Genomic DNA, 15,224 nt, shown 5'->3' with positions numbered 1-15,224 from the left:
CCACCCCCTCCATCCCCCATCTCGACTTCAGCCTGAATCCCAGCGTGCGCATGCGGGGGGATGAGTGGGGGTGGCTCTCGACACGTTGCAGCTACACGATGAGATGGGCCCTCGAGAAACGGGGTTATTGTAAGTACCTGCTTCATCATTCACCTGCTCGTGCTTTTCAGCCCCTCTCTCTCCCTCCCGCTTTACGCGCGCAAAGTCGAATTGTTGGCATTAATTGAATGCGAGGGCTTGTTTGCGAGTGTGCCCTTCGCGTGTATATGTGTGTTTGCGCGGAGTAGTTACGTTTGCCCTTATTTGTCTGACCATTCGTTTGCCCACGTGTAAAACACACAAACCAATAATGTACCTATTCTGGAACAGTTTCACATTAAATGCAACAAACAGTCCTGATTGGAGTTAAATGATCTTTCGATTCCTTTTCAAGATGCTAATTATTATTAATTGCGAAAAGCAAGTTGTCCGACGTAAAAACTACATTCGTGTGATCTTAATACAAGCGCTCCTTAAATCGGATATTCAGCTCAGCAATGAATTTTACAGTGATAAATATAGTTTTGAAAAAATGGACGTGCATGCATGAAAAACGAAGTATCGGGTAACTCGCCTGACCAGTAAATAAGCGTCATTATGTTCCAACACGGCAAACAGAAACACCAGAGGGAGCACAAAGTCATCAAAACGCGATACGACGAATTACCCGAGTGACAGGTAATCAGGGGCGTGTTTTCCAGGCGATTATAATTTTACGAGCTACGCGTGTCCGGTACTCGCGACATGCGAGGCCACGCCGAAGGAGCAGTTGGACGAAAAGCCAATAGCCGATAAAATCCGACGGCGCGCGACAAATGAGAGAATTAATTGAGCAAATCGGCCAGCGCCCCGCTCTGGTCCCGGTAAGCTTCCGCACTGCTATAAAAAACAGAGGACACCAGGGAAAAGAGATAAAAAAAAAAAGGGAATGTCGGTGAGCTGGCCTCTGCGACGCGTTGATGATGCAATTTAATTTTAATCACGCGAAAACGTTACATATCAGCTGGAAAACACACGAAGACGTATCTCTTTCGCTGACCTCTTTCGATTACGCCCGTCGGTTTATTTTTCCCTTTTATATCCACTCCGTGAGACTCGTATGCCCGTGTATGTGTGTGTGTGGCTGCGATCTAGATCTAAAATTAAATTCCGGGTCGCTCTTTACCCACCCAAACAGTCTTGAAACAAGTGGAGGAGGACGTGAGTGCGCGCATCACCGAGTAATTGGATTGTCGTCCTTGGGTACGCGGTTGGGCATGAAATATTCTTCCTCGTGTCCCGCATTGTTACGCAAAGCGAAGGAGTTTTGTACGAAAGGAGGAGAGAAAAAGTCAGACACACGAGTTGTCGCCGTTGATTGCGCTGCAGGTCAAACCTCCAGGGGAGGAGTAGAAGAGCACACGCGTGCACACGGTCAACGCAAAGGGCGAATTAAAGCCGATTCTCGCAATTAGCGCGGGTAATTAAATACCACGAGAGCCCCACCACCCTCAAGGGGAAATGTCCAAACTTAATTTCCGCTGGAACGCCATTGTTCGCTTGTAACGCGCACATCAGCTGGACGGAAACAATCGAGCGCGCACCCGCGATATTGATTTCCCACTGAAGTGAGCGCCATCAATTTTTCCGAACACGGGATTACCAGCCAGCCATTGTACAATCGTGGTTTTCCAAGTAAAACACTCGAGCTGAGCTCACATTTTCCGTCACCATCTAATCATGGTAATGACAAAGTAATCGCTCGAGCGAACCGAAGGGACGTCGTCGGCACCCAAACGACCACATCCCCGAGTTCATCGCGCACGTTACGACGTCCCTTAACGCGCAACAGAGCGCTCCGTATCCCTCCTCCCTGGCAACAACGCGCGGATATTGTCTGCAGACGCTCGTAAAGCTCGTAGTGGCGGCGTTTTGAGTAACGACGGGGGTGTCTCCTCCCTTTTCCTTTTGTAATTTTATCGCTCGACTCCTTGGGATGCAGAGCTTCTGGAATCATACGCGAGGAGACGTAGTTTTCGGGAGGAGCTCCCAATGTCCTCCTGGTAATATCGGCCTTTACGATGCGGGCGCTCCTTCAATTGCAGCGCCGAAAAGGATCATTGGGGATTGCCATTTAGAGGATCGGCAGAGACATCGGTACTATTTTATTCAATCCTTCGCGGGATGCTCGTTCATCTTTTGGAAAGGCTTTGTCGTTTGGTCTGATTTCCTTCGAGCGGCGCTTTTGGCTCCATTTCAACACACCCCTGGCCCCCCTTTCAATTTTTCCATCGCTACCCTTTGTCCCTCGACGCCGTACGGTGCACGAAACCTACTCCCATTCCCGTTGTTTTGTCGATCTCACGTGTGTGCTCGGGTGGGAGCGAGACTATAGCGTGCTTCCGATCAACGGAGAGACCTGTGGTATACGCGCGCAGGCATACAAACTGAGCAAAGGCGACGGAGCACGTATATAGATAGCCGGATACCGAGAGCCACTGGGTTGTCAATCACGGCGTCTATTTTGCCATTTCTAGCTGCCACAGAGACAGTACTTTTCAACACATGACTCTGCCAAAGAGCTCTTTCTCGCTACTTGCAAGCTCATGCACAATGTTGATCGTTGGGCCGAGCCTCAAGGTTGTCACGAGAGATTTTATTGATTCAAACTGTCTTTTTAGATCTTATTTTCGTGCTGCATCAAAGTCTGCGAGTGTACACCATTGGACTAGGAGAGTCTGAAGCTTCGCGTCAAAACAACTTGTTGTTGTATCGAGCTCTTACGAAACGTACGCTTGTGTTCTCTTGGCTCAGTTTTTCCCGTCCACGTAGATTAGAAGAGCTTTATCGCAGTTCCCCTCCAAAAAAGCACTCATCCGTTGCTGCTTGCGTCATATCGTTGACAAAGCACTGCTATTGCTGCGACAAATCGTTGTTTGCTCACTGTGTGATTGTCCTATGAATTTGGCTTGGGTACATTCTTCAGTGCTACACCACCACTCGCTCGTGAATAAGTTGCTGTTCTTCCTTCCATTGGACTGACGCTTTCGTACATACGTACAATATAATAAAAGTGTGGCGTGCTAAGGTACGTCTCTGAGTAATCGATAAGTGCAGTTTGATTAATCTCAATTTTTTTTTTCAAAGGAAAAATACAAGAAATGTATCTCGGATACGGAGTGTTGTTGAGTGTCTTCTACACTATAACCTTGGCTAGAGAGTCTCTCATTGTCCAATGTGATTGGGGTGACAAACTCTATACTACAGGCATAAATTACACCTGGCCCTCCTACAAAGAATACCAACAAGCAGTGGAAAACAGGTCTTTCGTGCAAGATTACAACACGTTGGAAGAAATGAAGTTTTGGAAGGACAACATGTATTTAGCTATGGACCCTTGGAGAAGCGGTGGTGTACCCGTAGCGTTGGCCATGACCCCAGTCTCGATCTTAAGTAGCACCAAAACACCACGGCTCAAGCCATACCCTAACTGGGAGATGCAGAAGGTCGGGGGTGACTGCTCGGGATTTCAGGCAATTTTGGGTATCGAGATAGACCCAATGGGCAGACTGTGGGTGCTGGACAGCGGCTATTTCTCCAACTGTGGTCCCCGTTTGTTGATCCTTGACCTCGAGGATGGTGGCAAAGTGCTCGTGAGCTACAGCATCCCATCAAAACTAATCAGTTGCGACGACCCCAGAAGAATACCAACATCGAGTGAAATCGTGCTGGATCACGAGGACGGTGGCTTCGCTTACATTAAATTTGGGCGTTGCTCCGATATAATTGTTTTTTCCCTGAAAAACCGAACCTCGTGGAAATTCAGTTACTTCAACAACTTGTTGCAACTGGCACTATCATCGGCAGATAGCGAAGGTAATCGAAAACTATACTGCATCGCAGGAACACACCCACCCAAAGTATTTGAGGTGTCCACTCGTGCACTTAAGGATAAAACCTTGCACTCAAATATCAATCAGGAGGTAAAGGAATTAGGTTGGGCACCGTCCAAGTCGAACGAGATCACTATATCCAACAAAGGAACCATGTTTGTCACTACACATAAGCCCATGTCCTTTTACAAATGGGAATTAAACAGTGTGTCGTTCAACAGAACCAGGTTCAAGTACAAAAAGGGAGAAATGTATTTTGATTTGTTTAAACCGACCTTTGACGAGAGAGGCAACCTGTGGTTCAAATCTACAAGAGGCCTTGCTCTTCTATCCATAAACCTTAAAATCGAGAAGATATATAGCTATCAATACTACGGGAACGGTAGTATGCCAAAGTTACCTGTCATCACCGATGATGCGTGGAATAACCGTACCGCACCGTAATGGTCTTTCAGCATCCACTCGTGTGTCAAAAAAATAGTCAACATTGGCTATAATTTTAATACAATGCTATAATTGCTTAGTAAAGTACTATTAATTGAATTTGATGTATTTGTACCTGTAATAATAAAAATACCAGAATAAAAGTAATGAATAATTACCAGAATCGTTGTGTTACCTGCAAATGTTTATTTTTTTAGTGACCTTCTGTTCATGAAAACTTTGGTAATATTGTAAACATATTAAACGCAATGTTTTTAATAAACTTCATCCAACTGATTAATACCACTAGTTGCAATAATTGCAATACTTGTATCGACTCGAGGATTTCCGATGTACTCACATAACTCCAGGATCGAGGAAAAAAGGAGGGATGAGGGTAGAAAAGTTTTACTTCGCCAACTTCGCTATATTAATTGCATGCAATTGCAATGAAGGTAACCGAGCGCCGGAGGGTTGCTACTTTCAGCACACCGCGAGTAAGAATCATCTCATTTTTTGTTGCCACCCTATTTTTTTTTTTTTTTTTTTTTTTTTTTCGCTCGAAACGGAGAAAACAAACGCCATGCAAATACGATGATTTACATGCAAACGCAACCAAGTGTACTTTTCCATAGTGAGGGAAAAGAAGAATAAATCAGTAAGCCATAGAGTCACAAAAGAGATAACGCAAAGCGGGAGACAAAGAAGGGACGGCGAAGCGAAATCAACTTTGAATTCGCCGGGAGACGAAAAGTCGATGATTGGAAGAACCCGAGTCGCTTTTTGCGATGGAAAGGAGGAAGAAAAAGAGAACAAAGTAGGCCACGCTGAAGGTCGGCTCTCTCGCTGTACTCGTGTGCGAGCATACGCGACTCGCTCGGCTATCCAATTCAGTGCCACGCGGAGATTCGTAAAAAAAGAAAGAGATAGGGAGGGAAAACAAGCGGGGGATAACCAAAAGTAATGGAGACGTCTCGTTACCGGATCTTCGCTTAACGAGCGCATATAGCCTACCAGCTCCACCCCCCCCCCTCCTCTGTGCATGCAACAATTGACGTAAACGGTGGTGTACGTACCCGTATGTTTCTGTACACGAAAAGAAGCGAGAGGGAGAAGGAAGGCAACAAAATATACGAATGCAAATACACAGGGTGTGTGCCGGTACTGCCACTGTTGTAACTACAGTTAGTATGCAGTCACTGGCCAAACCCCCCCAACCCTAACGTCCTTGGCTGGCCATACACTCGCGTGTGTGTGTCGACATGTCTCATGAAACTCCGAGTCGTGTAACACCGAGGGGGTATTTAATATGCAAATTGAGGGAAATGGAATCGCGGAACATGAAACGCGCCGGGCCGTACTATGTGCGGTTGTTGCTCGTGTGTGTGCATATGCATGGGCTGTTCCGTAGCAGTGCATTGGAGGGATGGGGTTGGGGGACCGAACGGAGAAAAATGAGTGATAGTTACAGCTCGTGGGAGTCGATGGAATCGGACGGGGAGAGTCGCATCGCTGCGTGCGTGTTGATGTTGAGACTGACATGTCATTTGTGTAAGTGCATACATGCGAGGGGTAGGGCATGGTATTGGGTGCACCGATGACCCTAGGGAAGGGGACCGGACGGCGGGATTGTCTTGTGCGTCAAAGCTGAGTTGGGAGGATGAGTTCAAGTGCGCGTCAACATCGTTACCACGACATTGGGAGCTTGCATTCATTTGGCTCGATAAACTGACTCACAGCTAGTTTTAATGTTCATGGAAAATAGCATCCTAGATTTTTTTTGTGCAAAGAGTCAAAGTTGAAAAAAAAATCAATGGGTTTTTTTTGATACATAAACCGAGTTCAAAATTCGTTAATTCATGTACTATCTTGGATCTGTATGTGATTGAGGATCTTGTAATACGTTTATGAAAAATCTCACTTGTCATGTTACTCAGCACTTGAATAAATGAATACATTAAGCCTCGATTAACACGAGCACCCTGGCGAGATGTAAAATAAAAAAAAAACCTATTGTAATAACAAGTCACGTTGTCATTTAGAAATGAGATAACATCTTAACAAATGAACGAACACTCGACAAGTCAATGACTTGGATCACGCATGATTTTTATTTTAGGAGGGTTTTCTATGGGCAACTTGTGAGTACTGAACTTACGAGGATCTTATACGTCAATTGAAGTAGCGTGACGCTAATGTATTTCCAAGCGTACAAAAAAAAAAAAAAAAAAAAAAACACGATGTTTTATTAATGCTCCCTGGCATTGAGCCGAACATCGAGAAATAATTTAAGCTCCTCGTCTTTAATGTCCATGCGCCTATTGGCGAGTTACGCTGATGAATTTAATATTGACCTCCTCTGCGTTGCGCAGCGGTGAATAATATTCATCACGCGAGTCAAAGATATAATTAACGCCCGCACGAGTGGCGGACCGTGTGTGTGCCTTTGGTGTGTGATTAATTTGAAATTCAGTTTCATTAACATCAAAAGAAGAGAGGAGCCGAACGAAATTCGATGAAAATCATTTTCTCATCGTCAATACATAATGTAACATATCGGAACTCGTTTGCTGCAACCGATAGTTATATACTGATTTAAGCGAACCATCAAATTATATTTAAAAGTTCACACGAAACGCCAAACAAGTACAAAGCATTAATTTGATTAATTATACGTATCACACACGCTTGGCATTTAACATAATGGATACGTATGGAACAAAAAATAATGTTTACGAATTGACGTCCAATAGTCCCTCAACCGTACTATCGCTGATTAGTCCGATCGCATCTACGAAACCCAAACGCGAGTACAACCGTATTCCTTAATCCACCAAATTTCTAGGTCCTACCCCCTTGACCCCCTCATTCGCCAAAACTTGGGCAATAAAAACAAAATTACATAAACGCGCGTTATCGGCGCTACAAGTTAAGGGAGAGAATCGCGATGAGGATTGAATTTAGCCAGTGACTGCTATACCGTTGCTGTACAAGCACAGCACCTAATGCGAGAATAATGAACAGCCAGCTGTCGCACGTAGCGCCCGGGACTCCAGACTTTTACTAAAAACCACCTACATACTCGTCTTGGCCGAAATTAGCTGGAGATCCGTGGACCGTGCGTGTAGGGGTTCACGGGAGCACCAGCCCGTAAATGATGAAATTTCAAGGGGCACCACGTGCTTTGAATTATTATTATGAACGATATGCCACCTTGATGAGACCCACCACATCGAATACTGTTTCCATTGGATGACAGCGTGATTCGCGCTTTGTACCGACCCAAAAAACCATCCAGATCGTCCAACGGCCCCTTTGAAACAGCACTAAGGAAATCGAAGCTGGAACGACTCGGGCAGACCCGTCATGCGTACCCGAGTTATCGATCTGCTGGCACGCGAGCTGGAAATGTTGTATATATGTGTGTTGGTAAAGGGTGAGGTAACAGTCACCGCGATGCATATTACTTACGCGTCGGACGAAAATACACGCGTTTCCCTGATGATGATTCCGACGCGGTGGAGGAGGGAAAATGATGGATCACGGGAATTCCATTCTGACTGCCTACAAATGCGAGTGCGTGTCTGTGCACTGCGTGTGGAGCTGCTCTTCGGATGAGTATTGGAAAAGTGGGGCTCCTGCCATAAACCCAGAATGATTGAGCTGTTGCGAATAATCCTTTGGTCTTGAAGGTAAACAATAAAATGACAATACTTGTCGGTAGTTTGGATCTTTTCGAGAGGGTTGAGGGAGACGCATCGTGACTTTTGCATTAACCGTACAGCCGAGAGAATCGCAACTTTGTAAGAGAATGGTACCGAGGTTTCAGTAAGGTGTTCTTCTGGAATAAGGAATCCCAACAGTCGATCGTCCCTGATTTCAATAATGAAGACTGTGATTGTATTACTTCTTTTTTTCATTTAAAATACGTCTATGCCAGGTGCACGTTCGAGATCAAAATCAAATTTCGCAGTGATGCTGTAGAGAATAATGTGGATGAATTGTGTCAAAAATATCTCTCGCGTTGAAATTCGTCGAAAAATTTTGTAATTTCATCGGATAGAGGTAAAATGTATAAATCCCGTATTTAATATTTAAATGAAGCGATAAATTAAAATGCAAAGCCACGGAGAAAGTGCGCATCGTGGATTTAAATAACGCTTCGGTGCTTTTTATTTTTATATTTTATTCGAAACGAAAAATGTTTTATTTTTATCGTAATGTAATTATACATGCTCCGCTGCTCCCCCTTTAATCCGTATTTGTTACATAGCTCCACACTTTTCCATGTAGTGAAAAAAAAAAAAAATTCAAAGCTCCGATTGGTCGATTTACCCAGCTTTTTCGTTGAAATCAAAGGGACCCGTGCCAGGGAGGAATAGTATACACACCCTCTTTCTCCAGTACGCACATACTCTCTTCGGTGTTTGCTCTCATTAGCTGTACTGCTCGAGAGTCAACAAGTCTCCTCCGGCTCGTCTCTGCTGTCGTCCCCGGTACCTACGTGTGAACCGATGACTTCGACCAATTTATCCTGCGACGCCTCTTTTCCCTAGCCCGTGCTCACCTTCAAACGCATTACCCACTTTCTGCTTCACCGATTTTTCTTCCCCATCGATTCTCAATTTTAGGGTCTTATTATTATTGAGTAAATGTTTACAGCTTTGTACTACACACACGCAAGTCAATAGTACAAAATCAAGTTGAAAAAAAAAAAAATAATAATAATAATAATCGTACGATCGAATTGTGGGGGTGCACATAGCGCCGTAATAAACCGCGGGCCTATAAATTCACAAAAGACACCGAACAGCGCGTTGCTAGTGTCGTAAAAAGAAGAGCAAGCTTTTAATTTCACGAGTTATTCCCTCCCCCGCAGCAGTTCGCCAACAAAATCATAAAAGAACGAAAGAGAGGGAGTATCAGATTTCTCGCGTAATTACGCCTGGTAGGAAAACAAGTGCTGCGCTTGTTTCCCCCTCCCTCTCTGTGTGTATCCCTCTTTTTCCCAAAGCGCAGTGACTGTGTGTGCTGCCGCTGTAGCGACTTCATCGAGGCGAAGCTTAACAGCCGAGATTCTCTCGGTGTACGTACTCCCCTATAACCGCCAACTCAGCCGTACACTTATAATTCTGTTTTAATCTCCGAGTTATTGCCGCGCTGGGAGTCGCGTGTGCCCGTCCCTTCCTTTTTTTTTTTTTTTTTTTTTTTTTTTTTTTTCTTTTTTCTCTCCAATGCGAGCTGGTGGAGCAGTTCACGTGTACGACGCGCATATGACTCTTCGCCGCGACAACGTAAATAATGGGCCAACTAGCGTGTTTACCTATACATTTTTCTGCCTACGTGCGGTATCTGCTGGCAATAAACTTGTCTCCTTCCCTCTCTCTCTCTTGCTCTGTCACCGCGGAATGCGTCAGCGGAAAACGCGTCGTTATTGCAAAAAGTAGACGCACACAACGTTTGACAGTCAATACGCGTGGATGTTTCGATTTCATTTTCAAGCTTTTTTTTTTTTTTTTTTTTTTTTGCACCACCTATTTTGTTTTCATTTGAGCGCTTGTTGACCTTTTTTTTTGTTTTTACAGTTGGCGATCGATGACTAACTTCATTGTTTCATTTGCAAGCCGGTTTTTCTTTTTTTTTTTTCATCCAATACATATCTACGATTTTTGGCTCTGCAACTGTTTTGTACTCAAAAAAAATGCCATCTCCAACGATAAATATGAAATAATACACAAAAACCTTATATAAAAGATAATGAATACCAGATTCGTATATAACCTTGTTGATGAATCTTATCAAACAGAGTTACGCAAAAAAGCGGTATTAATAACGTAATACAGATGGAATAACGATGGAAAAAGGAGAATACGCGAAAATTCAAACTCGTAACCTCCATCGAGGTACGCACAATAGGGGAAGGAGGAGGGCAATCGGCAAAATTTTCCTTGGAGTAGAAGCCCGCGGGGGTCGAGGGCGGTCGTTCGTTTTCCATCGGAATTGAAACGAGGGGCTCGGCTGAAAGGGATCGGGGGAAAGAGGAGCGCCACGAGAGTCGGAGAATCAAATCGCTTCAAGAGTCACTAGACGAGGCCTGGATGCAATAATACTCCCATGAGTGCATTCAATTTCCGGCGGCATAACGCCATCAGTCTGACGGGGCGAGATCAGGCAAATCCCTCGCTTCTCCCCCAATCCCACCCATACATATACTCTCTTTCTGGCTTACTACCGCCTTCGCACGGCGCTCCCACCAGACCCTTCCCTTTCTCGCTCCTTTAATCATCCATTTACACTTATCTCTATTTTCATGATACGACAGACCAATACAGCCAACAAGTACCTCAGCTGTCAAATTAAAGTCGGTCGTGCCTCGACGGATGACGGCTGCCACGTGGGATTCAATCGGTATCCTTTTATTGCGGGATCAACTAAATTAAACTAATATTCCAGTATTTCAACAGTCGTCCTAAAACTAAGCGCTATTACATGGTTAAAAATACACGCCAGCACTGTGCGCTAAGAGCAGCAATCAAACATGCATGTGCTACGTCTGACACGTGTCGGAGATTAATTCCTAAACAACCTCTCCGTACACGTAGAGAGCCTCGAGTGCTCGTGTCAATCATCATCCGGCTCGGCCTCGTTAATAGAAATGGGTGCAGCGAGACCATTAGATCGCACATTCACATCTACGGAGCTTCTTCTTCCGGCGAAACACAGTACAGTATCAAAGTAGAGCGACTCTCTCATTGTTTCTGCGCGAAATTTGTCCCTCTCGAGAAAGACTTATTCCCCGTTTCTGAAGCTCTCGCACATACTCGGATGGATGATAGCAGTTATCGCGTACACTCCGAGAGACGCAAGATCCGGTCGTTACGTCAATGATTCTCGACGCGACATCGGCTTTCCCCTCGTTAGAGCGTCCATCCAACGTATGGGTGTGCGCACACCCCCGAGACTCCACGCCAGAAATGATCTAAATTTATATCCCCGGCAGAATCTATGCTTTCCTTGGGGGATTTTTTGAAAATTCAAAATGCACTTCGCGCTAACGGAGAAAGACGGGGTCGTGGGAGCTGCTGCAAGTTGCTGCTGCATTATTGAAAGGGGGAGGTCTTACGCACTTTGAATTTCTGATTTCGAAATGGAAACTTTCTGCGTGTCGTACTCGGGAATTGACAACGTGAGTGTGAATTTGAATATTTTTTTCTTTACTCGGTAAGTAGCAAGAGTCAAATATACATTTGATTTTATACTCGGTGAAATAACTTGTATCGGTTTTGTTGGATCATCGCTAGCTTTGGTAAGTGCAAATATTGAGTTTAATTGAGTGTTTGACGGAGGCCAAAAATTTACTTTAAGTAGAATGAGTCGAGTTTAGTCAGACGAAGGTAGATTAAAACGACGCAAATTAAATTAATACCTTATATTCCATAAAATACGTACATTATCACGGGACGCTTGTCCACTCAATTACCCCTTTAGCGTCAATATAACGAGCTATAAAAACAAAAAGGTGACTCAAACAAGTCCCATGCCAATGGATTCTGAATTCCCAACCTCTCCCCCTACCTTTACTTCGATCTCCTTCTATAACCTCCTGCGTACACAGTGGGTGTGCGTGACATTGTTCGAGCCAATAATGAATATTTATTGTCCCCTAACTCAAACTTAACGATTCTTTCCGCGCTCCTGTGTATACGCACGTATGAGTGTAAGCTTCCACACTCCCGCTATTTCATCCCTTCATTCTCGCCCCTTCACTCGTGTTCGACTTATCATTTAGCTTCTCTTCTCTAGTTGTGTTTAGTTCTTTACGAATATAAGGTATTTATTACTGTGTTTTCACAACCCTTCTTTGCCGTTCCATTTAACAAAGTTTTCCCTGCAAAAGAGAGCTTCGACGTTATTTTCGCAGTACACAAAACTTGTCTCTCTCGCGCTCTGCTTTACTATTTTAATTTTTTCAGACAAGTTCTCAGGGTGAAGAAGCACGCAACTTTAGCCGTTTTTTCGTTTTTTATCTCTCTTTTGGTCACGGGTGGGGAAACTTTGCGTGTAAGTATCGTGGCATTACTCTCCGTCTCGGTTGCATGTGTCACGATTTTTGCTTCCGTTTTGCGCCGCCACTGCCGTTGAGAAATAAAACCAAATAAAACGTAAGCGTTTTGCTCAACAAGCTTCTTTGTTCCCTTATCTCATTTCCTCGGATCTTGGGTCAGGCTCGGGTTACACTGGCCTGAGATTGTTTTTCTTAAAAACTTTTTCCACTCGGAATTTCTTTTTTTTTTCTCGCATCGCGTGTCTCCCCAAAAATTATTTGTCTTGTACTTTGTGAATGGCAATCACGAGTGTGCATATCACAAACTGCAACGCAAGCGATATCTTTTGTTTGTTGAAAAAAAACAAAAAAAAAAAAAAAAAACGAAATCTTGTTACCTAAAGTTCAGAGCTGAAATTTTATTTATTCTCTGCCACCAATCTACACACGGGCGACAAAGTTGGCAGAAAAATTTTTTCTCCCAACTTTTTCCACCTGAGTCTTGCATACGATGATCTCTTTCTCCACGTCTCCGCATGAATTTCGAGCGAGAGCCCGAGGTTTACAGACAAAGAGAAAAGACAGCTCCTCTTTCAAACCATATTACACTTCCATCCACCTCGGTGCGAATTTTAAATTAAAATTTTGCTCCATCTGCATGAATAAGCCAATTACAAGCACGAGAGTACGGCAAACGCAAGGACGACATCGTCTCCTCGCTCTCCTACTTTGTTCTTGCATCTACTTGCCGCATTCTTGCAGACGGCATTTTGTATCTGCTTTATCATCTCGTCCAGCTCTTTTCTCTATTTCCCTCGGCATTTTGAATGCGTCTACAAATTTCCGCACCTCGAGAGCCTGGTGCAAGAAAGTGTGAGAGAACTACCGGTGTTACTATACAGAGTGTCGTGTTGAGAGTAAGATAAAAGTACGTTCGTGCGTGAGAGAATCGAGCGAGCAGCTGTACGGCACTCGCATGAATTAAAAACATTTTCTCTGGCAAAAGAAATTTCCAAGGGATGGGGGAGGGAAACGAGAGTGTGTTCATTAGGAGAAAATTCCATGCGTCGGGGTACGTGCTTCGTTTTTCAACCAAAAGATTTCATGAGGAACTTTGCAGCCTTGCCTTACTCATCGTGAAATATACAAGTCATCACGTATAGGGGAGAAGCTGCTTACCAAACTTGGGCACTCGTAGTTAATGGTTGTTTGCTCCGCACCACCACTCACGTACCAAATAAATGCAAACTTTAACACGTATCGGCCATGAAGTTTGTTGTTTCGAAATAATAATAATAATAATAATAATAATAATAATAATAACTACAGTAGCACTGAATCAATTCGACTATTCGATATGAATTCCACGCACGTTGAATCGATTCCCTCTGAAACAAGGGTACGCACATCGGAGGTGCAATAAATTTCATCAAGCTAATGCCTCGATTCCTCGAACGCCCGTTCTAGTCATCCTTCGTGGGTACATGACGTACACCCGTGTATGTATCTAGTGTTTGTACACGTGCGCGTGGCAGATCACACGGAGGATCGACACTTCGCGTACACCCAGTGTCGAACAGCGTCGTCATAAATTCCTACAAGTGCTCCGAGCGATTTCTCTCCTCTCCCTGGCGAATTGAACGCCACTCTACGCATCTCGTGTAGGACAAAGTCGCACCCCCTCTTCCATCGAAGTTGGTGGGGCAAAAGTGCCTTGCGAGTTTGCTCCCTCCACCTCGACTGGACCGTGCTCCATTGTCGCCGAAGAAGTATTCATGTCTTGCTGTGCTCCGATGAAAAACATAGTATGCCATGTTGGTTTATTAAATATAAAAGCGTCATTTTGGTCCTTTCAAATGCACATTTATCTTTAATTTTTTATAGCAGTACTGGTTGTTTTTCCTACTACGAATGATCGTGCCTGACTAAAGTCTCGCTGTACTACTTGGAGTATATAATCAATGTTTCAGCAAAACGTTTTCAAACACAATACACCGTTGTTTAGCTTACTGAACATGAAAATTGCATTGTTGGTCACTATGAGTATACGTTTTATATTCAATTTGGTTGAACATGGTGAGTGCTAGTGGCGTTCATTGTTTTTGCAGTCACGAATGACCATGTCTGACTATAATCTGGTTGTTCTACTTGTAGCATTATTTATCGGCATCACAGGGGAACATTGTCATTTGAATGATGACATTTGAGCATGTAGTCGTTCAACTCGTGATTTTGTTGAAAAAGGTGTTGTTTGAGCTCTGAGAATAAAAAAAATAGGAATCATATATTTAATTGTATATCTTGAGGGAAAAAAAAGCTTTCCTTTCGAAACTCAAAACCGAGATATCTACTCTGATTTTGCACCAATGTGTCAGAATAATATTGTCAAACGGAACGAATGTCTCGAAAAACTCCAAGAAAGGAATCAAGAAACACAATCAAACAAAAGAAAAAAGTCGGACAAAAAGTGGCGTGACGGGGGAAAAAAACGTAGGTTGAGCTGAAAATAAAGAAAAGACGGGGGATGGTGGCAGCTGAATAAGCAGAGTAAGAAGGAGCGAATCGAAAGATGGAAATCGAAGGAAAATACACGGGTGGAAACGAGGCAGGGAGTTGAGAAATGGCGACTGGCGGCTGACGTTACATTTCAATATTTCAAAATCTCTCTCACCGGTAGCACATTATTCCCTACACCCAGCGCTGGCGCCTCGAGCCTCCTCCGTTTTCCTTCCTCATCTTCCACCCTGTACACCTTGTACTCGAAAGGAAAGACGGAAGCTGTGCTACAACTCGTTTGTCTGGGTACACAAACATCGGTGGGTTGTAGCTGCTATATTCACGACTAC

General features: G+C 44.0%; 2 protein-coding genes across 3 annotated transcripts in view; one reads left to right on the top strand and one right to left on the bottom strand.

The window, feature by feature from the left end:
* Window positions 1-15,224, bottom strand: part of Rbp6 (RNA-binding protein 6) — a 590,998-nt gene that overhangs the window by 82,199 nt on the left and 493,575 nt on the right. The window lies entirely within an intron of this gene.
* On the top strand, window positions 3,023-4,355 carry LOC106644653 (protein yellow-like). Its single transcript, XM_089593513.1, has one exon. The coding sequence runs from the start codon at window positions 3,180-3,182 to the stop codon at window positions 4,353-4,355; it is 1,176 nt and encodes a 391-aa protein (XP_089449639.1). The 5' UTR covers window positions 3,023-3,179.

This window comes from Copidosoma floridanum, unplaced genomic scaffold (genome assembly GCF_036245765.1).
Source record: "Copidosoma floridanum isolate Cflo_tuat_1 unplaced genomic scaffold, Cflo_Japanese_pri ptg000019l, whole genome shotgun sequence".
Classification (NCBI taxonomy): Eukaryota; Metazoa; Arthropoda; class Insecta; order Hymenoptera; family Encyrtidae; genus Copidosoma; species Copidosoma floridanum.
This window is presented reverse-complemented; position numbering and strand designations above follow the sequence as displayed.